Source organism: Ramularia collo-cygni (assembly GCF_900074925.1).
Source record: "Ramularia collo-cygni strain URUG2 genome assembly, contig: RCC_scaffold18, whole genome shotgun sequence".
Lineage (NCBI taxonomy): Eukaryota > Fungi > Ascomycota > Dothideomycetes > Mycosphaerellales > Mycosphaerellaceae > Ramularia > Ramularia collo-cygni.
This window is the reverse complement of record NW_019716272.1, coordinates 41,206-67,632: the sequence shown is the minus strand read 5'-3', so window position 1 is coordinate 67,632 and position 26,427 is coordinate 41,206. Positions and strand designations below refer to the sequence as shown.

At 50.0% G+C, this 26,427-nt stretch overlaps 10 protein-coding genes; 4 read left to right on the top strand and 6 right to left on the bottom strand.

Annotated features, from left to right (window-relative positions):
* Nucleotides 1-581: 581 nt before the first annotated feature.
* RCC_09459 (uncharacterized protein) lies at nucleotides 582-1,101 on the top strand (the record flags this gene model as incomplete). XM_023774701.1 has 2 exons in its annotated part: nucleotides 582-773; nucleotides 829-1,101. The coding sequence occupies 2 exons, from the start codon at nucleotides 582-584 to the stop codon at nucleotides 1,099-1,101; spliced, it is 465 nt and encodes a 154-aa protein (XP_023630469.1).
* Nucleotides 1,102-3,144: 2,043 nt separating this feature from the next.
* On the bottom strand, nucleotides 3,145-4,495 carry RCC_09458 (related to CYB2-lactate dehydrogenase cytochrome b2; the record flags this gene model as incomplete). XM_023774700.1 has 4 exons in its annotated part: nucleotides 3,145-3,198; nucleotides 3,266-3,816; nucleotides 3,871-4,093; nucleotides 4,154-4,495. 4 exons carry the CDS (start codon nucleotides 4,493-4,495, stop codon nucleotides 3,145-3,147), a joined length of 1,170 nt encoding a protein of 389 aa, XP_023630468.1.
* A 1,524-nt stretch (nucleotides 4,496-6,019) lies between these two features.
* RCC_09457 (uncharacterized protein) lies at nucleotides 6,020-6,913 on the top strand (the record flags this gene model as incomplete). The annotated part of the gene is made up of 1 exon (XM_023774699.1): nucleotides 6,020-6,913. One exon carries the CDS (start codon nucleotides 6,020-6,022, stop codon nucleotides 6,911-6,913), a length of 894 nt encoding a protein of 297 aa, XP_023630467.1.
* A 312-nt stretch (nucleotides 6,914-7,225) lies between these two features.
* Nucleotides 7,226-9,686, bottom strand: RCC_09456 (uncharacterized protein; the record flags this gene model as incomplete). XM_023774698.1 has 3 exons in its annotated part: nucleotides 7,226-7,317; nucleotides 7,373-7,471; nucleotides 7,529-9,686. The coding sequence occupies 3 exons, from the start codon at nucleotides 9,684-9,686 to the stop codon at nucleotides 7,226-7,228; spliced, it is 2,349 nt and encodes a 782-aa protein (XP_023630466.1).
* A 378-nt stretch (nucleotides 9,687-10,064) lies between these two features.
* On the bottom strand, nucleotides 10,065-12,062 carry RCC_09455 (related to glu/asp-tRNA amidotransferase subunit A; the record flags this gene model as incomplete). XM_023774697.1 has 3 exons in its annotated part: nucleotides 10,065-10,669; nucleotides 10,716-11,475; nucleotides 11,529-12,062. 3 exons carry the CDS (start codon nucleotides 12,060-12,062, stop codon nucleotides 10,065-10,067), a joined length of 1,899 nt encoding a protein of 632 aa, XP_023630465.1.
* A 2,532-nt stretch (nucleotides 12,063-14,594) lies between these two features.
* On the bottom strand, nucleotides 14,595-15,320 carry RCC_09454 (uncharacterized protein; the record flags this gene model as incomplete). The annotated part of the gene is made up of 1 exon (XM_023774696.1): nucleotides 14,595-15,320. The coding sequence occupies one exon, from the start codon at nucleotides 15,318-15,320 to the stop codon at nucleotides 14,595-14,597; it is 726 nt and encodes a 241-aa protein (XP_023630464.1).
* Nucleotides 15,321-16,876: 1,556 nt separating this feature from the next.
* RCC_09453 (uncharacterized protein) lies at nucleotides 16,877-17,689 on the top strand (the record flags this gene model as incomplete). Its single annotated transcript, XM_023774695.1, has 1 exon — nucleotides 16,877-17,689. One exon carries the CDS (start codon nucleotides 16,877-16,879, stop codon nucleotides 17,687-17,689), a length of 813 nt encoding a protein of 270 aa, XP_023630463.1.
* Nucleotides 17,690-17,843: 154 nt separating this feature from the next.
* RCC_09452 (uncharacterized protein) lies at nucleotides 17,844-19,247 on the bottom strand (the record flags this gene model as incomplete). Its single annotated transcript, XM_023774694.1, has 1 exon — nucleotides 17,844-19,247. One exon carries the CDS (start codon nucleotides 19,245-19,247, stop codon nucleotides 17,844-17,846), a length of 1,404 nt encoding a protein of 467 aa, XP_023630462.1.
* A 3,245-nt stretch (nucleotides 19,248-22,492) lies between these two features.
* RCC_09451 (uncharacterized protein) lies at nucleotides 22,493-23,404 on the top strand (the record flags this gene model as incomplete). XM_023774693.1 has 2 exons in its annotated part: nucleotides 22,493-22,852; nucleotides 22,904-23,404. The coding sequence occupies 2 exons, from the start codon at nucleotides 22,493-22,495 to the stop codon at nucleotides 23,402-23,404; spliced, it is 861 nt and encodes a 286-aa protein (XP_023630461.1).
* Nucleotides 23,405-23,631: 227 nt separating this feature from the next.
* On the bottom strand, nucleotides 23,632-24,849 carry RCC_09450 (probable Protein disulfide-isomerase tigA; the record flags this gene model as incomplete). XM_023774692.1 has 3 exons in its annotated part: nucleotides 23,632-24,209; nucleotides 24,264-24,633; nucleotides 24,703-24,849. 3 exons carry the CDS (start codon nucleotides 24,847-24,849, stop codon nucleotides 23,632-23,634), a joined length of 1,095 nt encoding a protein of 364 aa, XP_023630460.1.
* Between the last annotated feature and the right edge of the window lie 1,578 nt (nucleotides 24,850-26,427).

Sequence of the window (26,427 nt, the reverse complement as noted above, 5' to 3'; positions counted from 1 at the left end):
GAGACTGGCGAAGAACTGCCCGGTTGTTGGTAAGAAATCTTGCGATGAGTTCGCTGCTGGTATGAGGAAGCGAATTTTTCATAGTCTGAGTTCATAGTATGGTGGCTAGTTGAGAAGGGAAGCGAATGAAGGACGTGGTACAATGTGTGGCGCACGAAATCCAATTTTGACCGGTAGGGAAAAGGGGTGAGAGATGTGGCTTGGCAGGGAGCCTCTTTGAGGTGCCTCAAGTATGTGTCTATCATTGGATGTTATTACCGACCAATAGCATATCGTTCAGACAACGGCGTGCTTGGACAGACATTCCCGTTCACCGAGTAGTTTGTGCGATAGCTCACATTCGAAGCATCGAGACCAAGCTGTCCAAAATGCGCCTGGAAGACTTCTGCTTGCTATCGGCAAACAAATCCTTTGACGACGTATCGTCGGAAACCTCTGTACATCTGTTCTTTGTGCACCAAACGAGTTCATGGCAGAGTAAAGGTCTTCTGGAAAATTTGTCGCTTGTGAGAAGAGGGTATAAGTCCCCAGTAGGTCTCACAGCATCTCGCTTTTCATTTCATCACATCAAGCACTTCGAAATGGCCCCTTCCAAGAAATCCCAACCTAAAAGAGGTGCCGAGATGGAACGCGCCATTCAGCTCGTCAGCAATGGTATTCTGCACATGGCCCATAACATGACAGAAGGATCATTGGATTTTACCCAGGATGTTACAATACAAGCAGGACAAATTTACGATGATTTGTTTGAAATGGTGGAGAATTCTCAAGCGGTAAAATAGATCCTGTTACGCCATCATGGAAATAAGCTGATCGATTTGTCCACAGGCAGAGGATTTCATCAATCGTTCCATCGAGGCCGAACAGGCGTTCGAGGAAGGTCTTCGGGAAGGCCGTCTAGAAGGTGGCGAAGAAGGGGAAAAACGGGTGTTCGAGGAGGGTCTCCTTGAAGGTCGTCGAGAAGGTCGTGAGGAAGGTAAAGAAGCCGCGGAGAAGATTATCAGGGAGCAGTATTGGGTTGGAGGATTGGTGACTGCACTCGTGATGATTGTGGTTGTTGTTTTCACCAGAGTCTCCAAGTCTGCTTGTGCTTGTCCGTAGCGATGGATGATTCTCTTGTTCGAACAGCTTTCTGGGTGAATGCAAGGCTCTGCGATTTTGGGAATCCGCTCGCTACGAGAGAGGAGACGACTTATTCAGGAGGTGAAAATTTAGGCTGAAGTAGTCCACAAACGGCTGACTGAGCTCACGAATGATCAAAAGGAGGGTCGCTAGATTCATCTGTCTCACCATATGTACCAAACTGACCATGACATCTGCAGGCAATGCAATTCATGCAGGATGCAGATGAGATTCAAGTTGCAAACGAGCAATCTGAAATAGTCGGACTGCATGATCTACCTTTCGAATGCTGTATTCACAGGCCCTTGAAGATGCGCTTGGGCGAGCTGTTAAACAAGGCATGTGGTGATGGAGAGTAGCCAGGGAAGAATGAGCCAGGATATCTTTCGCTTCTACTGTCGGCCAGATGTGGAGTATCATCATAACGCCAAAGTGTTCGTGAGCTATTACCTTCTGATATGGTCACCTCTCTTGTAAAAGGTTGGGGCGCTTCTCCAAGGATGGTTTGATTGTTTGGAACCCTATGAGTCTCTTCCAATACCATCTCTATTTGCTTCATGTACTGCATGGTTTGGACAGACAAACCGTTTTTGAAGAGCAAACGACTCTCTAGAAATCCCGAGCTGCTTCCAACTACATCTTTTTGCCCGCAGAGAAGTACAAGTAGCAACATCTCGGCTTACCATCTTTTCGCTCGCGATTAGCTCGTTCAAATTGGAACCTACTTTCTACACTACTCTAAAAACTTACGGCTTTCCACGCCTAACATATCTTCGAAACCCTAAGAGCCACTCGTCCACTAAGAGATCTCGAACCCTTGACTGCGAACGTAGAGAGCAACATCTTCACGCTAGAGCAGGATGATTGGTTGAATGGTCGTAACAATYGACCAACAGGCTCTCTACATCCAACCGATAAGCGACTCCTTGGAGAAGCTGGCAGAGTGATCGAAGCGAAGCATCCAGGGACACACGGGATCAGAACGACAGCTGATCGCTCTATCGACGTCCTCACGAAAGCCATCGTACGTCGAGCCAACGAGCAATTTGCGGTAGATTGTGACAGGCTTTTCAACCAGAGCAAGCTAGCCACTTAGACGCAGCTCTTCTTCTTCAAAAAAGTATGTGCCGGGAAAGAAATGCCWGACTCGTAGAAGACAACTAATTGACTTTATCTACTGCAGGGGAGAAAATTTCCCTTTAACCTTGAGGGGCGGCTACAGGGAGGCAAAATGAAGAGGGAGAGATTATCAAAGAAGAGCCGAAAGAGGAGGATGAAAGTGCTTGGTAGATTGCTGCCGCGAATGATTTTGATTGTTGATGGGAAATTGTTTCGGAGGGATATGGTTGGTGTTTTACCTAGAGTAGGTAGATGCTAGCATATAGGTCTCGGGAGATGTGTGCTGTATGTAATTGTGGATGTGTGTGATTTCAGCTCTGCTCAGGCCTGGAGAGCAAGGGTTTACTTCGTCTTGATCAAGTTTAGTCGTGAAGATATATATGCTCGAGTTTGTGCTTGTGCTYGCTCGAGCATGATATCCTGCGATATAGCAAGATACGGCGACAAGGATCTCCCAGGTTACTTGTTTACTGCCAGAAACCTTTAATTTCAACTAAAGACAGAGCTTGTAGAATACTATCAGGGGATAATTCAAGTTTTAGAAAGAGTGAGATGCTACGGGTCGTACTATTCTATTCCATCCAGACCATCGTACGAATTTCAGCTCCCTCCCCTTTGTACAAAACCAGCGACATCATCTATCTGCCCGCCAGGAACATTTCAAGAGTCTCTGGCGTAATCGATCTTATCCGAGTCCTCTGTGCATGCACATGAAAGCCGTATCAGCATCGTAATTAAAATCCCGAATGAAGCATTTAGGTGTGGTAAGGGTTCTCATCTATATCTATTATTGTTACTCCCATTCCAAAGAAGCTCTATACGATTAATTTATCTTCCAAAAGCTTTTTGACTTTCTCTTCATGCCATGTCATGACTTCGTAAAGCTTCATCTGTCTCTCCCTCTCAATACATCAACGGCATACCAAAAGTCTCGTACTCAATCTGCCGTGTATTGACCTGCCCCAGAAAAAAAAAACCATTAGCATGTATCCCTCTCATACTTGGAAGGAAGAAAGATACTCACAAACGACCGATTCCCCACCAAATCACCAACATCACCAACCCCCATCAACCGCATCGTCGTCTCCAACTCCACATTCAACACATCAATAACCTTCTCCACACCCTCCTGCCCATAAATATTCGCAAACATGACCGGTCTCCCCACGCCCACAGCTTTCGCACCCAAAGCCATCAAAGTCAACACATGCGAAGCCCTCCGCACGCCTCCATCGGCATAAATTTCAATCTGATTGAAAACTTCCGGGTACAATCTTCTTGTATCTAGGAGGACTTGCACCGCTGTAGGGGCCATATCCACGACTCTACCACCGTGGTTGGAAATGTATACGGCTGGAAATCCCAAGTCCGCGCACAGTTTGACGTCGTGGGCGGTTTTGACGCCTTTGGGGATGATGGGGATGGAGAGGGTACTTTGAAGTTCGGCGATGGAGGCGATGGAGAAGTTGAGGCTGTGGCCGCTGTCTCCGCCGGCTGAGTAGCGTTGTTGGCGGTTACGGATGCCTTGGACGCCTGTGTTGTCTACTGTTAGGAAGATTGCTTTGTAGCCGGCGGCTGGGATTGAATTAGTATAGACATCATCTACGGAGTGGAGGAGGATATTCAGACCTTCAATCTCTGCTAATTCGGATTGGACACGGGAACTATCAGCCCAGACATATTCTTGATGGAACATGACTTGGCCGGGTACTGCTGCGGCTGCAATCTCCTGCGTCGACTGCGTTGCGGATATTGAAGGGACGTAGAGGATGTTGGCTGCTCCCGCTGCTCTGACTAGATTTGTCTCGGCTCCTGCATTGGCTCGGCCGGCTTGTGCTGCTGGAGCGATGAACTGTGATGATCAGTTCTCTTCTCGTCGTCGTCTTCGTCGTCGACTGATTTCATCACCCACAAATGGAGAGTCGAACTCATATCCCARCATGCTAGTCTTCATGTTGACATTTGCCGTATTTTGAAAGCTGAATCCATTGAGCTTGATCTTTGCCCAGTCGTTGAGATTTGCCAGATAGGTGACTTCATCGAGAGCTGCTGTACGATAGTAGGCGTAATCGCGAGGTGAGAGGGTATTCTTCGCGGCTATTTGGATGTCGTGGAGGTTGACAAGGGAGGTGATTGGTGGAGCTGTGCCTGTTGTCCAGGAAGATGTGTCGAGACCTGTGTTGGGGAGTCCTTCAGTATCGATGTCGGCTGCGAAAGCCGTTGCAAAGGCAAGGAATGGAACAAAGGGACGCATGTTGAAACGAATGAATGGTGTGAATAAGTGAGGGGAGATGTTGTTGAGGATGTATAAAAGGTCTCGAGCGGACAGGGGACAAAAAGGTGCATCTAGACTATCGCTCAAGAGGATGACGGTGAAGAATACGATCCTAGTCAAGGTGCTAATGATATAGCGGGTGATCGATGCTAGGATGCTGGTCCCTGGAATCAAGAGATCAAACTTCTACTTTTGGAGAAGGGTCCGTACAGTTTGGGGTAAAGTGAACAAATTTGACGAGATGCAACGTATTGGTCGACTTCTTGGAGAACTAAACGTGAAACTGGAATCTTCGAAGAATGGGTGTGAGAGAGTCGAAGATGGTGTAGATGCCAAGTCACCGAGGATCAGGCATCATTCGGGCGAGCTGGTTCTTACTTCTTAGAGGTGAAGTGGAGGAGAGGCGCAGATCGTGCAGCCCTTTCCAAGACTCCAAGGCGCCGGAAAGTTCTACATCCGCTGATGATGAGAGGATGTGGAAGTCCGCCGGCGGTACCAATGTGATCCAAGATGAGGCTGCAATACGATGCGATGCGATGCGATGCTGGGCGTGGCTGGTGGCGGACGTCACACCACCTTGGAACAATAGGGCGTGTGGAAGCCAGGAGAGGGAATTTCTCCAAAGTCCGGTGACGAAATCCATCCCAGCAGCAAGCATCAGCACGAGAATCCTCTTCGATCCTACCAAAAGAAGAGGGCGTAGATGATATGTATGACTGGTGAATCTGATCTGGATACGGTTCTCAGCCGAGAGGATCCTTGCAAGGTACGAAGAGACCGGAGCTAGTGCCTGAATTCGCCAGGGTAACATCCTGGTCGCCGCGTTGTTGAACACGATTGACCATGCCCGACTAACCTAACCGAGAAGGAGGATCTCCGAGATATGACCTGCGTAGATCTTTAACAGATCGAAGGGGGACGGCGGTTGCTGCTTTGAAACGGTGCTGATAATGTGCTGTTTCGCGGTTTTGAACCTCAATCTCTCTTCAGAACCGAGGAGACCTCCGCTTCCATCCTGGAGGCTGTGATGGCGTCAATCCTCTTCTCTTGGCAAATGGCAAATCCCAGACTCCAGGTACTGCCATTTACTGGCGACGGAATTGAAGGCGCATCATCAACTGACAAGATGGAGATGAAAGAAGCCTCTTCCCAACAGCCTCTCCTCAGCCAGCGGCTTGGGTGGGTGGGGTGATATTTCCCCCACGCCCCCAATCACGCCAGCCAGCCAGCCAGGCCAAAGTTCATGGACGCCGAAGCATATCGATGCAAACGAATGCGAGAGGCGAGAAACGAGGCATTTCATTCACTTGCGGATGATGAGGAGGCTGTGGCTGAGGCCAGTGGCGACCAAGAGCATGATGATTTGAAGTGACGTAGTTCTGCAGCCGCGGATGAAAGAAGAACCTCCAGTCCCCTCCACGTGCCCGCACTCGAGCATCAGCATCATCATTGTTCCTCCACTTTCACCACCACCACAACAACAAATCACATCACATCACCATCATGGCAGACTTTGCACCACCACCGGGTCCCCCACCGCCCAAAGTGCCYGAGGGCTGGAAAGCAGTGTGGAACGAGCAGTACAAAGAATGGTTCTTTGTCAACATCTACACCAAAACCTCGACGTGGGAGAAGCCGACACAGCCCGTGTATCCTCCACCACAAGATGGCGCTCCTCCAGGCGCTCCGCCAGGCTATGACACTTCCACCAAGCCACGATTCGGCGGCGACGAGAAGACTGGCCTGCATAGCAACAACCCGTACGCTGGTGCGGGTGGTGCGGGAGCTTCCGGTGGCATGTCCGAAGATGAGCGTTTAGCTCGACAACTTCAAGCGGAAGAGGATGCGAGACGGGGTGACTCCAACCGAGGCGCGGCTGATGGTTATTATGGAGGAGGCGCGCCAACGGGTAGCAGTCCATACGGCCAGACTGGCCAACCTCAATACGGCCAGCAGCAGCAGCAGCAGGTATATGGCCAACAAGATCAGAAGAAGAGCGGCGGAGGTGGTCTACTCGGCAAACTCGCAAGTAAACTCGGCAGTGGAGGTTCGCGACCACCACAGCAGAGCTATGGCCAACAACCCATGTATGGTCAGCAGCAGGGATATCCTCCCATGCAGGGCGGCTACGGCGGATACCCCCCGCAGCAAGGTTATGGAGGTTACCCACAGCAAGGCATGCCGCCTCGCAGAACGGGTGGCGGTGGTATGGGTATGGCGGGCGGTGCTGCGCTTGGTGCTGGTGCGGGTTTGTTGGGTGGTGCCATGTTGATGAATGAGTTTGATGATCATGAGGAGCATGAGCAGCAGGAGGCTTATCAGGATGGTTATCAGGATGGGCAGCAGGATGATGGTGGCGACTTTGGTGGTGGTGATGATATGGGCGGTGACTTTTAGCGTCGTGGAGGGAGCAACCTGCTTGTGCCTTGGGCGAGGGGTTTCAATCATGAGCTTCTCACCTGCTGCGTGTCTATGTATCAAARGCGCAAAACAAATGCCGTGGTGATACCCTATGCAATAAAACATGAAATGAGAAGATTGGAGAAGGATTTGAATTGATGATCAAATCCTCGTCTACCACTTGCTACTTTTGCGTCCCCAATTCTTGAAATAGAAATAATTCAAACCTTGCCATATCTCCATACATATATCCATGCACTAGAGCTCTCAGATCTACCTACCCTCCATGCCAAGTCCCCAATATCAACTCTAGACGCTGCGGTTCAGAGGAACCGGAGGTTCAATATCCCCAACAGAAGCCGACGTGGCCGGCACAGAAGCTGAGGAACTTTCACCTACTCCTTTAAAAAAGTCAGCAATCATCAGCGATTCCACAATCGAGCTACGGAGACTTACCATCACTGATTCCAACGGTTGCTTCAAGCGCAGGGACAGAGCTTGTAGGCAGGATGGGGGAGGTGATGAATGTCGTTGGTATAGGACTTTGGGTTTGTTCTTTTTTTTTGATGATTAGTGATGTTGTGGGAGGTTATAAGGGGTTGAGGGACTTACCGTTGCTCATCTGGGAGGGAGATCCAGTTGTCGGGGTTGAGGTTGATGGGATGGGTGGGGATTGGGTGGATGGGGAGCTTGATGTCATGGCCAGGGATGAAGACGATGGGGAGCTTGATGTACTGTTCATGGATGGGACAGAAAGAGAGCTCGATGTCGGGGCCAAGGAGGGAGACAGCGTGCTCGACGTCGTGGGTAAGGCTGGAGGAATTGAGGAGCTCAATGTCGTGGCCGAGGCTGGAGAAGTTGAGGAGCTCGACGTCGTGGCTAAGACCGGAGAAGTTGCAAAGCTTAATGTCGGTGCCAGGGAGGAGGAAGTAGGAGAGCTCAATGCTGGTGCCAGAGAGGAAGAAGCAGGAGAGCTCAATGCTGGTGCCAGAGAGGAGAAAGCAAGAGAGCTCAATGCCAGAGTCGAAGAAGTTCCGTTACCTGTCACGTAAACTGTGCTGGTCCTTGTCGTTGTCAAGGAAAGCGTGGAGGTGCTTTTCCGGGAAGAGGTCGCAGAAGTCGTTGCCATCGTGAAGTTCATCGCACTACTCGTCGACATGGTCACGAATACCGTGCTTGTGCTCGTCACTGTTATCATCATCGTGCTGGTTTCTACTGAAGGAGAAGCCTGAGATGATTGGATGATTGCTGGCGCTGCCTCTGAGAAGGGAGGAGGCCGATAAAAATTGGTTGTCTTCATCGTCGTGATCCCGGTAGTGTTGGTCGAGCAATTGAACAGGCTTGACATCGACATATCGGTCGTAGTCGATCGAAAACTTCCATTTGCCGAAGAACTTATCACTGGGAGAGTCAACGTTCCAGAAGCAGTAAGCGGCAATGTAGAGTTGTAATTCCGAGGTGGGCCAGACAGCGTGGTCGAAATGATCACAGGTGTGAACGTCGGAAGGGAAGTCGTGTTTGAAACAATAGCTGAATGAACAGCGCCCAAACGCGACAAAAACTCCTGAGGAGTTAATGATTTTGACGCTTTTGTGGCGGAAACTGTCCTTGTGATCGATTCTGGCGAGTCGCTCGACGACGCAACCGATTCGTGAGCGGTAAGCACTGGCGACAGCGATCTGACAGCAAGATTTGCTGCCCAAGATGGTGTGGCAACGCTCGTTGAATCGGCCACGTATAGGATCGAAAATGTGCTTGTAACCCACGAGGTTGAGGATGGGGCAGGAGTTGGAAACAGCGCTGTCTCGCTTGTAGTCGTAGCAGGGCTCGTGAAACCATCCAGGGTATTTTCAGGGACATCGAGAGGATCCCCAGTTATGCTTGGAATGGTCGCGTTGCCCTTTGTAAAGGTGCTCAAAGCACTTTCGAGGACATCGAGAGCATTCCTGGATGTGTCGGTAGCGGTGGCAGTGCTTGCAAGACTGTCGGACTCGGTCAGGGGATCGTCAAAAACTCCGTTAGTTGGACTTGGAGTAGTGGCTGTGCTTGCAACATCGCCGAAAGAACTCTCGACGTCACTAGAAACCTCGCCAGTTGGACTTGGAGTAGTGGCGGTGCTTGCGACATCGTCGGAACCGGTTGTGGGATCACCAAAAACTCCGTCAGTTGGACTTGGAGTAGTGGCAGTGCTTGCAACATCGCCGAAAGAACTCTCGACATCCCCGAAAGCCGCACCAGTCGTGCTTGCAGTAGCCGTGATACTATCCAGAACGCTTTGGGTGTCATCGAGGGCCCCAACGGTTGTGCTCGCAGAGGTTGTCAGCGCTGTGCTTATGTCGACCGCTGGGCTAACACTGCTGGCGATTGAAGCTGTAGGAGCGCTTGTGCTTGTGCCGATCATGGAACTGGCACTGCTGGCGGTGAACGCTTCGAGAGCGCTTGTGCTTGCGGCCACAGACAACGCCGTGCTCGAATCAACCATTGAAGCGGCACTGCTTGTCATGGCTGTCGTAGAGATGCTCGTTTCGTTGCTGAAATCAAATGGCCTCAGAGACGCGGTAGTCAGGATATCAGTTGAGGTGACCATCACCGTAGTTGTGGCGGTCAAGCAATCAGGGACGAGCGTCCCAGCCGAAATGCTCCACTCGGTACATCCGGAAATGTCGGTGGTTGGGGGCGCAACGATGCTCATAGTAGTATGATCACCGGCGAATGTCAGACTGACGATGCTGCTGAGAAGCAGGAAGGCGAGCATGTTGAGGAAGTCCATGTTGATGGACAACTTGTGGCGGGTATTGTGTTGTGGCGAGGGAAGGATGTGTGGAAGGCTGGAATCCGTGGGTGTGGACGGCGTTGAGGAAGGAAGATGTTGGTATGTGTAAGAGCAGAGGAGGTGGAAGGAAGTGGACGGTGAGTATATGTCGAGCCAGGTGGTCCGGGCGTAGGACTCTTCTCGTGAAAGCTGATGATAGTCTTCAAGCGTAAATGAAGCCTGTGTTGTTAAGACTGGCGCAAACCTTGAGTGAATGCATGCATATGTTCGTTGAAGTCGTCGAAGTCAGCTGCGTAAATATCTCATCCAGCATTAACATGTGGACACGGATATAAAGTTTGCGGCATGTGTAAAGGTAGGAAGATCAGCTGCCTCTCAATTCACGGGTACATTCTTCTCCATATAACCAAACCACTTTGGCAAATCTCGAAACTGATTCGAACGATGCTGAAGGTCCTCAATCGCAGAAGCCATCCCGACCAGTATGTCTTCTCGCCACGCGCTCTGCATCAAAGCGATTCCGAAGGGCATTCCAGTGGAACTGTGCACTCCGGCTGGAATTGTGATCATGGGATACCCAGCCTGGGCTGCGATTTGGTAAGTCTGGCCTACATCTGGCGGAACAATCAAGGCATCCAATTTCGTGCCGTTGATGCCCATCGAAAGAGCTGCATCGATTCCACGTTCGCGGGTGCTTCGACGACAGAAGTCCAAGGCTTGCCAGTACGTCTCATTCATATTTCCCTGGGTTGCCAAGCTGGCGAGAAACCCATCCTGGCCGGACTTGAACGCTGGATGGTGGCCACGCGGGGAGGGGTAGCCTCCCTCGCTACCATCGTTTGCATAATTGTAGGCAACGATGTCTTCGAGAGATCTCATGTTGGTATTGTTCAACTCGGRGAGGTATGATTTGATGTTGTTGTAAAAGTCGACGGCGATATATGTGTATTCAGATTTGTTGGGGTAACCTCGCTTGGTGCCTTTATTCACATCAGCTTAACTCATCTCTGTTTGGGGAATGCTCACCATAATCCCAGTCCCAGCCATCAGGCGAGACAATGGTTTTGTAGTCCAAAAGCTCRGTGTTGTTGACAATGATCGCTCCTGCATCTTGCATGCGGCCGATAATCGCCAGAAGCACCGTCTGCTGCTCTTCGTCGGCATGTACCCAGAAAGAGTTCCAAGGAAAACCGAAATGTCGTCCTTTCAAGGCATTGCTGTTTGTGAGAAATTGTGCGTAACCTCCAACGGGTGTGTTGTCAATCTGAGCTAAAGTGTAATTGTCTCTCAAGTCTGGCCCGTAGATTGCATCCAGAGCATACGTAGCGTCTCGAACTGTCTTTCCAAACGTACCAACAGTGTCCTGATTGAGACTCTCCGGAACAACGCCACTTCGAGAAGTAAGTCCGACAGTAGGCTTGATACCGACAATGCCGTTTCGCTCTGCAGGATTGATCACACTGCCATCTGTCTCCGTTCCAAGTGCGAAAGGGACCACATTGGCGGCAACGGCAATTGCGGAGCCAGAAGACGAGCCGCCTGGATTTTGTGTAAGATTGTATGCAGACCGGGACTGACCGCCCCTAGCTGAGTAACCTTCAGAGTAGCTGTTGCTTCGCATGTCAGCCCATTCGCTGAGTGATGCTTTGCCGAGCAGTAGAGCGCCGGCGTGTCGAAGTTTTGCCACGACGTGAGCGTCTCGTGGTACGAGGGATCCCAAAAAGGCCCAGCTGCCTGCTGTTGTCTCCATTTTGTCTCTGGAGGCGATGTTGTCTTTGATCACGAACTTGTGCAATGTCAGTCTGTGATTGAACTTCAATGTCGGGTTGAAAATCTCACAGGAATACCATGAAGTGGCCCTCGAACATGACCCGCACGACGCTCAGAATCCAGTTGTTCGGCGATTTTCAAGAAATCCGGGTTGATCTCCAGCACGCTTTCGATGTAATCATTAGTTTGCCAGATTCTTTGCAGGTAGCAAACGGCAAGCTGTTGCGACGATAAGGCTCCTTGTGTGAGATGTTGCTGAAGTGTGTCAATGGTTGCTTCATCAATATCGATACCTTGACAAGGAGGCATTGGGAAGAGGTGTGAACTGTCAGCCATTCGCTGGTCGGGGAATTCGTATGGGAAGGGATCTTGCAGAGTTTGATATTCATCATCTTTGAGGATGGCCCTCTCGAATTCGGAGGTTACAAAACCCAGGCTGGAACCCAGGAGCAGAAAAAAGGCAGAGATCCGAGAACGCACTGTGACAGGAAGGTTTTGAGAGCTGATGTGTCCGTTTACAGCGGTCCCTTTGAAGACGTTGATGTGAGATGCAGTCGCTGATGTGTAACCTTCCACCACAGCGCCAAGAACGATAAGCTGCATCCGATAGACTAGCAGGGGTATCAGCTAGGAAGTAGACGAAGACGATAGGAAAGATGATAAGAAATACGATAGGAGAAGAGGTAATACAATACACCTGAACATTCGAATAATCAATTTCTGTATGATCGGGAGCGTGTCGAGCTCGCAGGAGATGAATAACTTCCATAATAATGATGTGGAGATGCGAGGAGTAAAGGGCATCCATTCAAGAGGGCAGCACAATTTGCATGTACTGAACGCCCTCGACCCATTACAGCAGWAAAACGTCCATGGAGTATTCCAGGCTTTCATGCCGCCACGTCCAAAGCCGCGCTGGTCAAGATCCTGCTACCCTGTTGAAGACGCTCGGGTTCGATATATCTCGTCCAGGCGCGTGAAAAGTCGGCCCATTGGATCTCGTCCGCGTTGTTGTAGATATCGCCATAAGCAAACAGCGTAGCCTGGTCCAAATATCTATTAYCATCAACCTCTTTGAGCCTAGCTCAGAGGTCGCAAACACCAGCAGCCGGCAGGTTCTGCTCAACAGGAATGGGCGCGTCGTGTCGCCCGTGAGACGTGGTGGCCGAAGTCTCGGAGTACTTACGCCATGAACCCCAGTGAAGGCCATACTTTGAAGCACTTCTTCGGAGTGTTGGCGCCACCGAGCGGTCGAACCAATCGGCATATGCATGGTCCGGCAGTCCCTTTTTACCATAGATCCTCCAATTTTCGGGTACGTTGGCTAGCATGGCGTAGAAATGGAGGGGGAAGCCCAGAATGTTAGTTCTGCCAATGTGGACGTAGCAAGGTGTCAGGTTTGCCGGACATGGCGTTCCATAGTGCCCGTTGTAAATGGCTCTCACGGTGCGTGGCGGAACCACAGGGTAATGTTGTGGGGTGCAATTGATGGAGAAGAGAGCGTCCGATCTAGCAACCAAGCAAACAAAGCTGGAAGGAAGCAATATTACTTCGCTGACTACAACCTGTTCGTGACCATTGACCGGGCGGAGTTCGTTCCCGCCGAGTTGAAGGGCTGGGATGAGAGGGGGATCTGCGGACGTCAGTTGGAATATTGATAGACTTGGTGTCGAAACTACAGCAATGCAAGCGTACTTTGATTGGGAGCTTGCGTAGGTGCCACTTCGTGTTGGGGAACAGCGGTCTCGGCTGCGACGGATGTGGGTGCGACCGTGTGGAGAAGTGCATCGGATTGGAGGGATGGTTCGGGGACTATCTACCAGCAACCACCCTATAGTCTAGCAGCAACCACCCACACTCAGGATGGCTAGTATGCTCGCACGGACGTTCTCACGATACACAGCGGCTTTTCGCGTGTAGTTGGTGTTGCTGGTGTTGGGTGGAGGTGCTTCTTCGTAGGTGAGTGCATAAATGGGGTTTTCGAACAATTCAATCAATTGAGGCTCTATTCACACGCTCTCATTAACCAAGGACGAACTGTTCGAAACGAGCCTAAGATGACAGCGGTGGCGGTGACGGCGAGGGCGGTAGCGGTTATAGCGAGGGCCATTCGTTCTGCAGTGAGGCCTAATAGGCCTAAAGGAGTGACGCCATCGACTGAGTGGTGAGCAATCAATGAGGATAAGATGGATGAATATTCACTTCAGACGGCTATTACATGCGACCGTAAGAAAGAGATGGACGCGCCCGCGCACGGCCTCATTTACAGTGTGATATGAGCTAATTATCGGGCAGGTGTGTCRGCCTCGGACAGCCTCGTATCAGCTATGGTGATTGCTGCTAGACCATAGGGTGGTTGCTGGTAGATTATCCCGATGGTTCGACTTTGACCCGCTTTCCCGCAGCTCTCCCCTGTGTAGATGACCCGGCTTCTACATTATTAGAAGCGGCCGCGGGTCCAGCGGCAGTGCGCTTTCGGGGCGGCATTCTTCACGTGAGATGGTGCAGGTGGGGAGGAGAAGGAGATACCTAGGTTGAGATGGAAGTGGAGGGCGGGTGAGACGCGAGAGGGCATGATGAAAGGTAAGGTAAGCGGGGCTGCTTACATAATGCTTCCGACGTGTGAGTTTCGCGATGGGAACGATGGAAGACTTGGCGTGCCATCAATCAACCGCACGGGAAGGTCTCGTTACCTAAACATTCACTCAACGGGCCATCATCGCCATGCCTTCTCAGCACTCTGGCATCTGATTGGAAATGGCTTTCATGGCGAGATCAAGATGAATTCCTTCCAGTCTGGATTGACGTGTGCATGATCACGCTACAAGAAATGGGCAGACATCATCGTGGAACTGTCTCCAGAACTTCGGAATGCGAGCTTGTGTACCGGCCGGTTCACAATAATGTGAAACCCCTAACTAGTGGGAATTCCCGCTTGGTTGGAATGGAATCATCGACATAATCGAGCGAAGACTTGCATTCACGACAGAGTGGATGGCCGAACACAATGTTGAATGAAAAATTCATACGAAGTCATTGAATTTACAAGGAAAGGAGAGGAGAAGATTTGTTTGCAAAATGATCGCTAATTATCAGATACTTACTTTACAGCCCGGTCGGCCAATGATTAAATACTCACTCCGCAGCCGGCTGGCAAGCAGACACATCAGTAAAGATGGCCCGCCAAGCCTCCGTCTCCTCGCAAGCGTTTACCACCTTGCGAAAGACCTCCTCAGGAGTGCCCAACGTGGAAACCTCGACCAACTTACCAGCACCCCTGTACTTCCCGATGACAGCCGGAGACTCCCTGTCGAACCGCGCTAGACGTCTGCGAAAAGTTTTCGCATCGTCTGAGCCGCGGTTGCGAGCGAGGAAGCGCGCCAGGTTGATGTCAGAGGGACAGGTTAGAGAGATTGCCAGGACGGGGGTGGTCCCGAAGCAGCGATCGAGAGCGTTGGAGTGGGAGATGAGTTTGGGGAAGTTATCGAGGAGGATGGCGTCGTAGGACTGGGGACTTACCGAGAGACATTCCTGCTTCAGTCCAGCCATGGAGCGAATCCACATGCTGTCTGGAGTTGAGGAGTTGGTTTTGGAGCAGACGTAAAGGATGAGTGCCGGAGGTGCGGTTTCCATCCAGTTCTCCCCGTAGGATTTGACGAGCCAGTGAAGAGGGACGGGAAAGTTCAACGACACGTAGTCGTTGATGCATGGAGAAGAGACTCCGATGWTGGGAGCCTTGCCCTGTGCGCGAAGCCAATCACCCACGGAGAGGTGGTAGAGGCGGTAGTTTGCGATGAGCTTTTTCGCGGTGGTTCCTTTGCCGCAGCCCGCTGGGCCGAGGAGGAGGATGATTGGAAGCATGATGTTTTGGAGGGGAAAGAGGGAGACCGGCTCCGTGCTTGAACTTCAAATGGTTTGGCGTTGCTGTTCCGATCTGAGTACGTGCTGCAGTGTAAATGTACTGAAGTGTTTGTTCTCAGATGGTCGAGCGAACGCCGTGTGAAGTGAGTTGGAGTTTGGCTGGACTGCCAACTGATTGCACATATATACATTGGCGGAGAAGATCTCTTCCTGGTAGAGTACAAAGAGCTTTGTACACGGAAAGCTCACAATGTAGCCTTCCAAGCATTGTCTCCTTTCCAAACGCTAGAGGCATCTGCACAATGTTCCTTGTTCTTTCATGGAACAATGCCATTCTCGTTGCATGGTGATGTTGTACACGTCTGTTGTGTAGGAACAAGACCCGGCAGACAAAGAACACTACCTGATGTTGATTACAACAGGACAATGCCCACGCAGCTGGCAGCTGAAGTCGCAGTGCTTTTGAACAGAGGACAAAGCAGACAAGGCAGTCGAATCGAGTCTCATTCAGTTTTCGCAGCTTCGGGTGGGTAAAAGTCRACAGTTCACATCACCCTCGGACGAAGACAAAGACGATATGATCATTCCCGCTACATCTGACATAATTTAGCCGCCAGATGGTCCCATTTGATTCCATTCAATGAAGTTTATGTCTCTTATTCCACGGAGAAAGTTGCCATCATTGAGGGGATGTAGCCACCGTTGGATACCTCCTTGCTGGCTCAATGCCTCCTTTCTGGCCCATTCTAGGGGGCCATTTCAACTCACTCCAGTAGGTCTTGTTTCTCTATGTTAAGTGTTCCGAGACTGAATGTATATGGAGCAAAGGCGATTGGCAGTGTCATTGGAGTGGTATAGCCGCCCTTGGAAATCTCCTAACCAGCTCGTTTTGCTGGTAACATCTGGCAAAATCGACTTATGCCAACATACGTTGATTCGATCCAGCAGGTTTTCTGAAAATCATCTAATGCATGGGATAGCTATTTCGCATAGTCATTCGAGTGATATGGTCACCGTTGAATACCTCAATCGCAACGGACTGGTCCGTGTGTGTGCTACGGCGGCCCTCTCCACAAAAATAGACTCCGATTGAGTCAAGAAGATTCGGCAACATTCACTTGCATGGATTCACTCACGCAAATTTGTCATTAGAGCTCTGGAGGTATCTAAGGGTGGCCATTCACTCGCTAGATAGTCAAGCAATACAGACTCTTCTGCATTCCAGATGGTGGTGACTTGATCGCAGTCCCTGATACAAATCACTCATGCCAACATTTTGATTGCRTGCACACGGTATTGACTCCCTACAGAGTTGTCGATCGGTGCAGAAGAAACACGACAACTTCACGATCCACTCCAGAGAGCTCAACAAGAATGAATTCGTGGGTGATGATTGGTACTGCGAAAGCCAAACGCATTGAGAAGACCGGCGGGTCGTGCGGGGGTGGTGCATGCATGCTGGTACAATGCCTAGGGCTTGGCGGTCTACTGTCGGTGAGCATCAACGTCGACTCTTCCGCCTCGAAGGTCGCATACTTTCTTTTCCACGTTCYRAGATGCTCGAAGATGCGCCTGAAACTATGTCGACGGCTCTAACTAAGCATGATGTCAGCCTCTTCGAAGTCTTCGCAGCAGAAACTGGAGTGTTCCGTCGCACGCTATTCACCTACGTCGACGCCAGTGAGCAAGCGTGGGCCGGCGAAGTCCACAACACACGAAAGTACGATCTGACGGCGCAAGACATCCAAGCAAATCTGCGAAGGATTCCCGACCAAGACGTCTTCCCTAAGATGATTCAGGGAATCACTTTGCTACCCCCAAATCCCAACATCACGGAGCTCTTTTTCAAGAGACCACAAATACATTGCTTGCTCGACGAATTCGGCGGAAAAACCGTTCCGCGGATGCTTTTGGAGGAGGCTCAAGTGATGGAATTTCTAGCTAGACACCCGCACCCGAATATTGTGCCATACCATGGCTGTGTAATGAAACGAGGTTACATTACTGGAATTACGCTCACGCGGTATGAGAAGATCCTGGATCACCGATTTAACAACGATGTGTCCGACCTTGATCTTGACCGATTTGAACGCCAATTTCGGGATGCTATCGATCACATTCACTCGCTTGGTCTCGCTCACAACGATCTCAACCCCTCAAACATCGCACTCGACAGTCAAGACGATCCAGTGATTATCGACTGGGGATCGTGTAAGAAGTTCGGGGAATTGCTTCTTTCAGCTGGAACCCCTGGATGGATAGAAGAGGACTTTGATGTTTCCAGAAAAGAGCACGATGTCTTTGCTCTGGATAAGATCATGGCTTGGATGCGGGCGGAGAAGGAGAAATTGTCATATCGGCGGCGTTAATGCGAGTAAAGGAGGGTAGGGAGAGCTCTAAATATTCTTGAAATATTGAAAGCGCCTACGCGAGTGATGTTCGATCGCAGTGTTGAGACGATTCTGATCTTATTCATAGCATAGAAAGGGAGTACATCATGCATACACAGGCCACCCTGCCTGATCAGTGAAAGCGTATGCTAACCCCATCGGTTTCAGACACGGTGTGAGCGACAATCATTGCACAATTCCAGATGACAATGGCGGCACTGGAGGATGAACTTCTTATGCCTGTCATTGCACCAATCGCAACGAAATCGCGCTCGGTCGGTAATCTTCTGGAACTTGCCAGGGTGTTCACATTCATCGGTGTCGCGGAGCTGATTTTGGATCTGGACGACGCGGCGTTGACGTTCGACAGGCGCAATGTTGGGCGCAGCAATTCGGGCAACAATTTCCTCCGCCCGCTGGACAAGGTTCTCTTCGTTCCATACTTCGCAGCGACATTGTTTCCATTCAACGCCACATTGATAGCAGAACTCTGCTGCGCAGCGGCACCTTTATATGTCAGAGTTAGCGTGCGGTATGCAGCCTGGAGCTTTTGAGAACGGACTTGCCTCATGTGATTGCAACCCCACTCGATGGCTACCATTGCACGACAAGAAAAGCATCGTTGCCAATTATGCTCATTTCCCAGAGCTAGTGTTGCTTGTAGAGCTGGGTCTGCGGGACAATCTCCCTCGTGGCCAGTATTCTTGCAGATGATACATGTGCCTACTCTGCATCGAGGACAGGTCGCAGTATCAGCCACGATGTATTTGGGGGAAACAAACTGGCCGCACTCTGCACTGCTGCAGTAGGTCTTGTCCCGCGTCGCCGCCTCTTCTTCCGTGGACTGGTAAGCCTGGTATTCCTGCTCGTTCAGCACTGTGGCGACAACACCTTGCGGGACTGGAAGGCGACAGCAGCGAGCAGGGAGAAGCGTGAAGTCGTGCTCGCGGACTGGGCGCATGATGAAATCCTTAAGACAATCTCCACAGTATCGGTCTCCACAGGGCAATTCGGACGTCTCGGTGAGGCGGAAATGCTCTGTACAGGCCGAGCATTGGAATGACTTGCTCGCGAGCTTTTCGAGAGTCTCGACTTGACCCCTAACATATCCGGACGGCCCAGCGTCGACAGGCTCTTCGTCTTGAAGGCCTAAACGTGTGATTGAATCATCCAGTATGGCAGCCTCGTCGCCAATTTCAGTATATGGCGGCGGAGCCTCGAGATCGGGCTCTTCGTTGCTCATCCGAAAAGCGAGCTGACGATCTTGGTGAGCGACTCTCTCTGCTTCTATCAACTCCGCAATGATAGGAGCATCAGCACTGACGGCGTGGGCGATGCTGCGGGCTAGCTTGAAGTCTTGTAGGGACTGCAAACGAAGTTGCAGATAGGTACGGAAATCATCGTAAGCGACTTCTGGATCGGGTATGTTCGAAGGTGAGTACTTTCCCTTCTTTTCTTCGTCGTAGAGATGAAGATAGCCAAGTTGAAGATTGATGGCATCGACCTCGTCTTCCAGTTGCCACGTCTGCATGTCCATGGTTGCAATGGAATTCCCTTCGCGGAAGTTTCGGTATTGTTGTTCTGGGCGTGATGACTACGGATGAGCGTGAAAACTTTGCTTTCAGGCGTTTGACAAGTGGTAGTGTGAACGTATACGCTGAGATTAGATTTAGGTAACCGAACCTGCTGAGAACTTTGTCAGGGATGGAGCTCCTAAGAGAGCAGAAGGTTTGGAGTAAGCGATCGGGATGTGGCATATATCTGCACTTTCATGACAAGATAGGCCCCTGGCATTGACAGAGTGTGGCCTGCATACACACCACTACTGCAACCTTTGCGAAAAGCATGGTGAGATTATGCATGCATGCGCGTGAGGAGAAGAAAGTGCTGTCTCTTCTGCTGCACCTGGCCGATCGGGAGCCTATCGCCCCAGTCGACGAGTTGATCAGAGTCCATGGTCGATCTGAAAGGAGCGACGGACCTCGCAACAACGACAACATTCCTGTCTTCCTGCATACAGCGTCTTCCTGCATGCGAACGATAGCGCCCGCTGGCTCCCCGCATCCTCCTCACCAAACCTAACGAATCAAAGTTGCAAAGACAGCGAACCGAGAGGACCTACTGTGGATCGGATGGGTCAAGACACTGTACGAGCAAAAAGCTCCCGTTAGCTCGGATTCTTGCTTTTTCACCCTTCTGAGCAATCTTTGCTCTTCACCGCCTTCTCCTGCTCTAATCTCTTGCCAAAATCAGTCAAGCTGCCGTCCGAACGATGGGAAAGCTGAATCGGTCCGTGATGGAATCTCTTAAGCGCATCTTCAGGCGAATACTGAATTTCAGTTCTCCGAGGTGGATTATCTGGAGGTTTCCTGACCAAAGCCCATTGTCGCTCGTGCACCTCTTCCATCATTATGCCAAACTTAGTCAAGGAACCGTCCGCATTATGGGTATGCTCATTTGGTTGAAGGTTCGGTCGGACGTATGTCCTACGCTTATCTCTAGGTGTTTGCTGAACTTCAGGCTTCTCCTGTTGCGGTAGGTCATTCGAGTCCACTGTCCCGTCCTGTGGCCTGCCGTCCTGGGAAGAAGATAACTGCCTGTTTTTGGAAGATGGAGAGGCTTTCGATAATGATTCGATCGGAGGCAATAAGGCTCGGGGAGAAGATAATATTTGGTCGTCATGGACTTGAGAGGCCATGGTCAGTGTGATTGATGTTGTCTATGAAGTGAAGTACGAAGAATTTTAGAGTGGAAAAGATGGTTTTAGTTATAGAAGTTAGATACACACTACGCACGGTCTACAAAACGCTCGTTTCCGTCTAATTGCCAAATAATACTACAACTTCGACGAATTATTACGCTACAACTATAGCGCTAATTAAGGATTCGTTAAAGGAGCTTAAAGCTAGGTACTAATATAAAGAATATTACGAAAATTAGGGCTTGAAGTTGGCCGGACGCCCCTGAGAAGCCGGCGAAAGTCCGATTTACAGGCCAAAAGAGGAACAAAAAGAGACATTCAACATTTGGGATTCCCTAGTGGTCACCCACCTGAGTACTGATCAAACGATTACATGGTTCAATAGGCCAGAGCATTTTAGGTTACCTGGTCGTCGGTTTACCTAGTCGTCGGTCGAGATTCGGCACGGTTAGTTCGGCAGAGCGTTGAATATATACGGATGGCTCTATGGTCGAATGTGGCGAGCTACCGCCTTGTCCGATCATGATCGTTTTAATCGCTGCGGTACTCCGCGCACCATGACCTGCAACCCGACACCGAACTCACGAGGAACCCGAGCCCATCACGACCTTCTGGACGCTTCGATAGACCGGACTCAAGATCATTTCGATGCGTGGGTAGCACTGTACCTCCGTAGTGTCGTTCGTCGGGTTCGCCTAATTCGTTGTGACGGTGCTAGTAATGATAGAAGGGCTCGAATGCTGTTGTCTTGCTCGATAGGTACGAGGGTGCTTAAGTTCATCGACACTAACGGCATGACATAAGCGCCAAGACCACGCAGATTCAGGCTGGCCTTTAGCTTCCGCGTCTCCGTTCGCAGCACCAGTTCAACCCAACAGATCCGACATATGATCATGAAGGCCTTCCAGAAGCTCTTGTTTGGTCAGGCCTTGGCGTTTCCGGCAGAGGCTCGACCATCTCGCTGGAGGCGCTGTAAGCTCAAGCTCATCAGCACCATACCACGCTAGCAGCTTCTAACGCATTTACTGTTTACCTATCTGAGGGCGTCGCTGCTCACAAAAGTACCTTGATCACAATTTGCATGAATATGCAATGATAGCACTGCCCTCCGATTAAGAACATGCATCGCGGTCTGGAACAGCGCCCACATGCACTCCTTCAATCTTAGCGCTCAGCTGAGGACGCCACACTTCAGCTCAAAGCCTTAAAAAGGGTACTTGCACATTTAGGAGTGTTACCACACAGGCTGAACAGCTACTCGCCATGGATTCATCTACAGCTAGACGCCCTTCATCCGGGCGTGGAACAGATCCGCCCGGGATACCCTCTCCGCAGCATCACAAATACCACATACCGGACGAAGATATGGACCCTCTGGATCCTTTCTATTCACTTTTGATCAACGACCCAAGTCTTCCAAGGAGACCGCGGAATGTGGAAAGGTCACGATACTGGTATAACCCTTGGGCCCATGAACAAGCGATGGCTAACCTCGACGAACTCAAAATGCGGCTCCGTGGCCAGCAGCATGCGCGAGGGAGTGTAGTCGTAGTTCAAGGGATCAATGATGATGTCGTCTCTGTGATCAAAGATACCTTCCCAGACCCTGACCTGCTCGCATTTCTTCACCAACATACAGCTCGTTCAGAGTACCCCCAGAGCTCATTAAACGATACTGAGCTGGAACATATCAACCAGGAACTACATTGGAGCCCGAGGGAAGGCGCCGCCACTTCATGCTATGGTTCACATTTCGATGGGATCTGCTTGCCGGTCCCAAATGCCGGAATGAACAATGGCGGAGAGTCAGCCTTTTCTTTTGCTCTTACGAAGCAATTGACCAGCCATCAAAACTACAGGACTGAGCTTTTCACTAAGTCTGGTTCGAGAGGGACTGCTCCGAAGTGGAATCGTACAAGCACACGTATCTCATGCTGTATGCTGAGAGACGGATTGTGTACGTTTTCCTTCGGGTCGAAGACGTGGCCCTTACTGAATTCAGAAGTGCAGATCTTGTGCTACTAGATGCACCTATATGCGCTTTCGGAATACCAGACACAAGACTAGACGATCCACGTCCGATGACAGTCCAGCCTGATAGAAAACTACGCTTGTTTGATCCATACAAGGTTCTTCGGAGGGCTTTTGCGAATCTCGCCCATCGAGATGTGGTTGAGTTCATGGGCAATACGTCTGAACAAGTGACGCAACGTAACTCAGTCTTCCACGCCCTACTCACCGTTAGCGAGTGGCAGACAATCGTTGCCCAGCGCGAGAAAGATATGAKGCATCTTCAATCTCGAGCGTTGGAAGAGGGAACACTGCAAGATTTGGGCGAGTTTCGACGCACTCTAGCGTACTTGAGGGGCTCCATGGCTGGCGTTGGAGCCAAACTCTCTCTTGCTGCCGGCATGGCGCCCCTCAGGCGTGTAGACGGGAAGGTAAGCTGTGATTGTGACCATATGCCTTTGAAATTCTCTGACATACGCCAGCTATCACATAACAGTCAAGTGATAAACGTGAACAATGGAGGCGCGGTCACCATCCAAGGTGGTCTCAACATTACTGGATCCGCCGAGGAAGGGATCAGTGCATTGTCGCTGATTGACAAGCTTACCCAACTCGAGGCGAYTCTCGGCAACGTTGCCAGAACAGCCAACGAGGAGATCCAGCTCTTCATGGCTTTGATCTCAACACGGGACTCCGAGGTCATGCGAGAGGACTCGAGGATTATGAAGCAACAAGCCGCACGCACGACCTTATTGACTACGCTTGCTGTGGTATACTTGCCTCTGCAGCTCATCACCGGGATCTTCGGCATGAATATCAAAGAGATCACTCAAGATGCGAGGCTGAGGTGGTCGGCTTGCTTGGTTGCGCTGGGAGTTTGTGGGCTCTTCACCGTTCTTGTCTACCTAATCGTGAGAAGGGTACGGCGAAGGAGAGACAATGTGCAGACGAAGGGGAAGGTGGAGGAGAATAAGGGAGTATAGCTGTACCGTATCACTCTGCAATCTTTGATGTACCTCCATGAGAACAGGTACGTAGGGCTTGGATGTTCTTATTCATCAATAAATGATTCGTGTTGCGCCTGCTTTTCGCTCGCGTCCCAGGAACGACTGTTGCTGCTCGAGCCGCAGCCCCATCAGCGTCCCGTTATCAGCTTCCATAACGACATAAAATGCAGCACGAACGCAACCGCACTATTCAGATGACTGTTCTAAAGCTCGCTCTTCACACCATCCTCCTCGCCACCCATGAACTTGCTGAGAATGTTCTTCCGGCTGATGAGATCGTCCAGCTTCTCTGGCGCAAGACCACCCTTCTCAATCATCTTTGCCAATCTCTTGGACTCCTTCTCGACGTAATCGGCGTTGGCCTCAACCTTCTTGGCGACTTTGGCGTAGTATTCGGCATAAGTGCCCTGCAGCGCACCGGCCTGCTTGGCAAGCTCTGCGTATGCTGCCTCTCCCCCAGACTTGAGGCTCGAGACGGCAGTGTCAAGGGATGGGATGATTCCGGCGAGGGCGTTGAGGGAACCACCTGGAGCGCGGAAAGTGCCGGCCTTTTCGTTCATGAACGAAACAATGTCCTCTTCAGAGCGACCACCACTGTAGGCAACCTTCTCCGAAGATCCCTTGGGGAAGTAGAAGATGGTCGGATAAGACTTGACTCCAAACCTCTCCGCGGTGGCCTTTGCGTTGGGTGCCTCGGCGTCGACCTTGGCGATGAGAACGGATGGCTCGGATGCAAAGTCGGCAGCGACCTTTTCCCAGACAGGAGCGAGAGTCTTGCAGTCTATTAATCATGCATTAGCATGATACAACATGTCAAGCAATGGATTGTACTCACGTCCACACCACGGAGCAGTAAAAGCAACAATGGCATGCATATCCCCACCAATCTGCTTGTCGAATGTGGCATCGTTCAACATCTCAACAGCGCTGGCGGCCTTCTTGGCGCCCTTTGGCTTCAATCCCGTCTTCTCCTCAATGAAAGCCGTCAAGCTCTCGATATCCCGACCTTTCTTGTAGTCCTCGGGTTCGGAAAGACCCTTTCCATCAAACCATTTCAATGTTGGGAAACCCTGAATTCCATACTTCTTGCCCAATTCCTTCTCGGCATCGGCGTCGACTTTGGCAATGGTGACCTTGTCCTTTGCGAATTCGAAGGAGCTGGCGAGGTCTTCGTAGATGGGTGCGAGGGTTTTGCAGTGTCCGCACTAGGAAAGATTGACGTCAGTATGCTAAGCATTGATCAGCCAGGTTGTACGCATTGCTGCTGTACATACCCAAGGAGCAAAGAACTCGACCAGCGCGGGCTTGCCGGACTTGAGAACAATCGAGTCAAAGTTGGATGGCTTGAGGTCAATGACGGCCGAGGCGGAAACGCCTGCGACCGCAAGGGCTGCGGAGAAGAGTTGTGCGATTCGTAACATGATTAATTGATGTGTTGTGGTGGTTGTGGTGTAAGAAAGGGTCGAGGTTCCAGATTGATGAGATGGAGGTCGAGCAAGCAAGCGGGCAGGGATTGGATTGGATTGTTGCTAAGCTGAGACCCTGGAAATTAAGAAGCTTAGGATGTACCATGTGTCAGAATTCAAAACTCGAAATCCCAACTTTCACATCCACTCGCGCGGTATTCGCGATCGTACTATATACACACACTAGGTAATAACATTTGGACTCGGTGAATCTATTATAATATGTTTAAAGCGTTGTATCCTTACGTTTAAAGGGTATCCTTTTAGAGTTCGTGTAGTTATCGCTATATAAACGTCTAAAAAAAGCGTGGAAAAACTATAGATTGCTACTAACGAACACTAACACGAACGGACTACGAATACTACATACTTACTAAGTATATCCGAACTCGTAGCCTATTCGTAGGGGTATTCGTAGCAAAAAAAATCACGCTAGTCTATGTCCCTTAAAAGACATATAAAGATGTTTAAACGATAAGGACTAGGATAAATACTAATACCTAGAGTTGAACTATAGCGTAACTAACTAGCTATAAGACCGCTTATTAATGTTAAAGGAAGTTTAGCATCGTTAATATAGCTAGAAGATAATGTACAGCTACGAATAACTATGCGAATACTAGGCGACTATAAACGGCTTTATATATATGCAAAACTCTTACTACTCTATTAAACGTCGGTACCGTAGCCTACTAGTTGCGCTCTAGTTTAACTCCTTAGTTTAGTATAAAATAGTTCTTCTTACTAACATTCTTATGTATCTTTAGTAAAAAGAACTACTTCCCTTTTGCTATTTTAACTAATGCGGCCTAGGCTATATAGCCGAACACCTATACGAACATATAGCGAATTAACTAGCCCCTTTACCCCTACGTAGGTTTATCGACAACGGCTTAATAGTAGTAGCGGCGTAAGTCTTCTATTTCTTCTTCTTTAGTTACTACGTTAGTCGTATTAGCGATAGTATTAGTAATAGAGTTGTTTCGTATACTAGCGACGTCGATAGCCTTAGTATAATTCGCCCTCTATCCTCCTCGTCCTCGTTTACCTTAATCGTATTCGCTATGCCTTTCGTAGGACTACTCGTAGTAAGGTTAAGCATATCTAGTAGATTCTTTAGATCGATTACACGTTAAGTCTATAAGGCCTCTTTAAGCGGACGCTGTCTAAAAGGCATCGTAGGCTCCTACTTAATCGTAGTGCTATTCGTAGTAACACTCGCTACTCGAATACTCGCTACCCTAGCCGTTAATCTTTTCTTCTCTCTTTAGAGCTTCGTTTTCGAATTAGAGCTTATCTAAAACGTAATAATAAAGAACTCGTGCTACATTAACTACCCCTTCGGCTTAGTTATATTAAAGGGAATAAGCTTCTTACTTAACGTGTCTACTTTAAGTGTAACGTCGCTTATAAAGGACGGCGTTTGTGTAAGCTTATTAAAGCTAGTAATAAGGCGTACTTTAAAGAAGTCCTCTATCTCTCTTATGTTCCTTAGTTAAGAGCTTATACGATTAAGTAAGAAGTCTAGAAGGC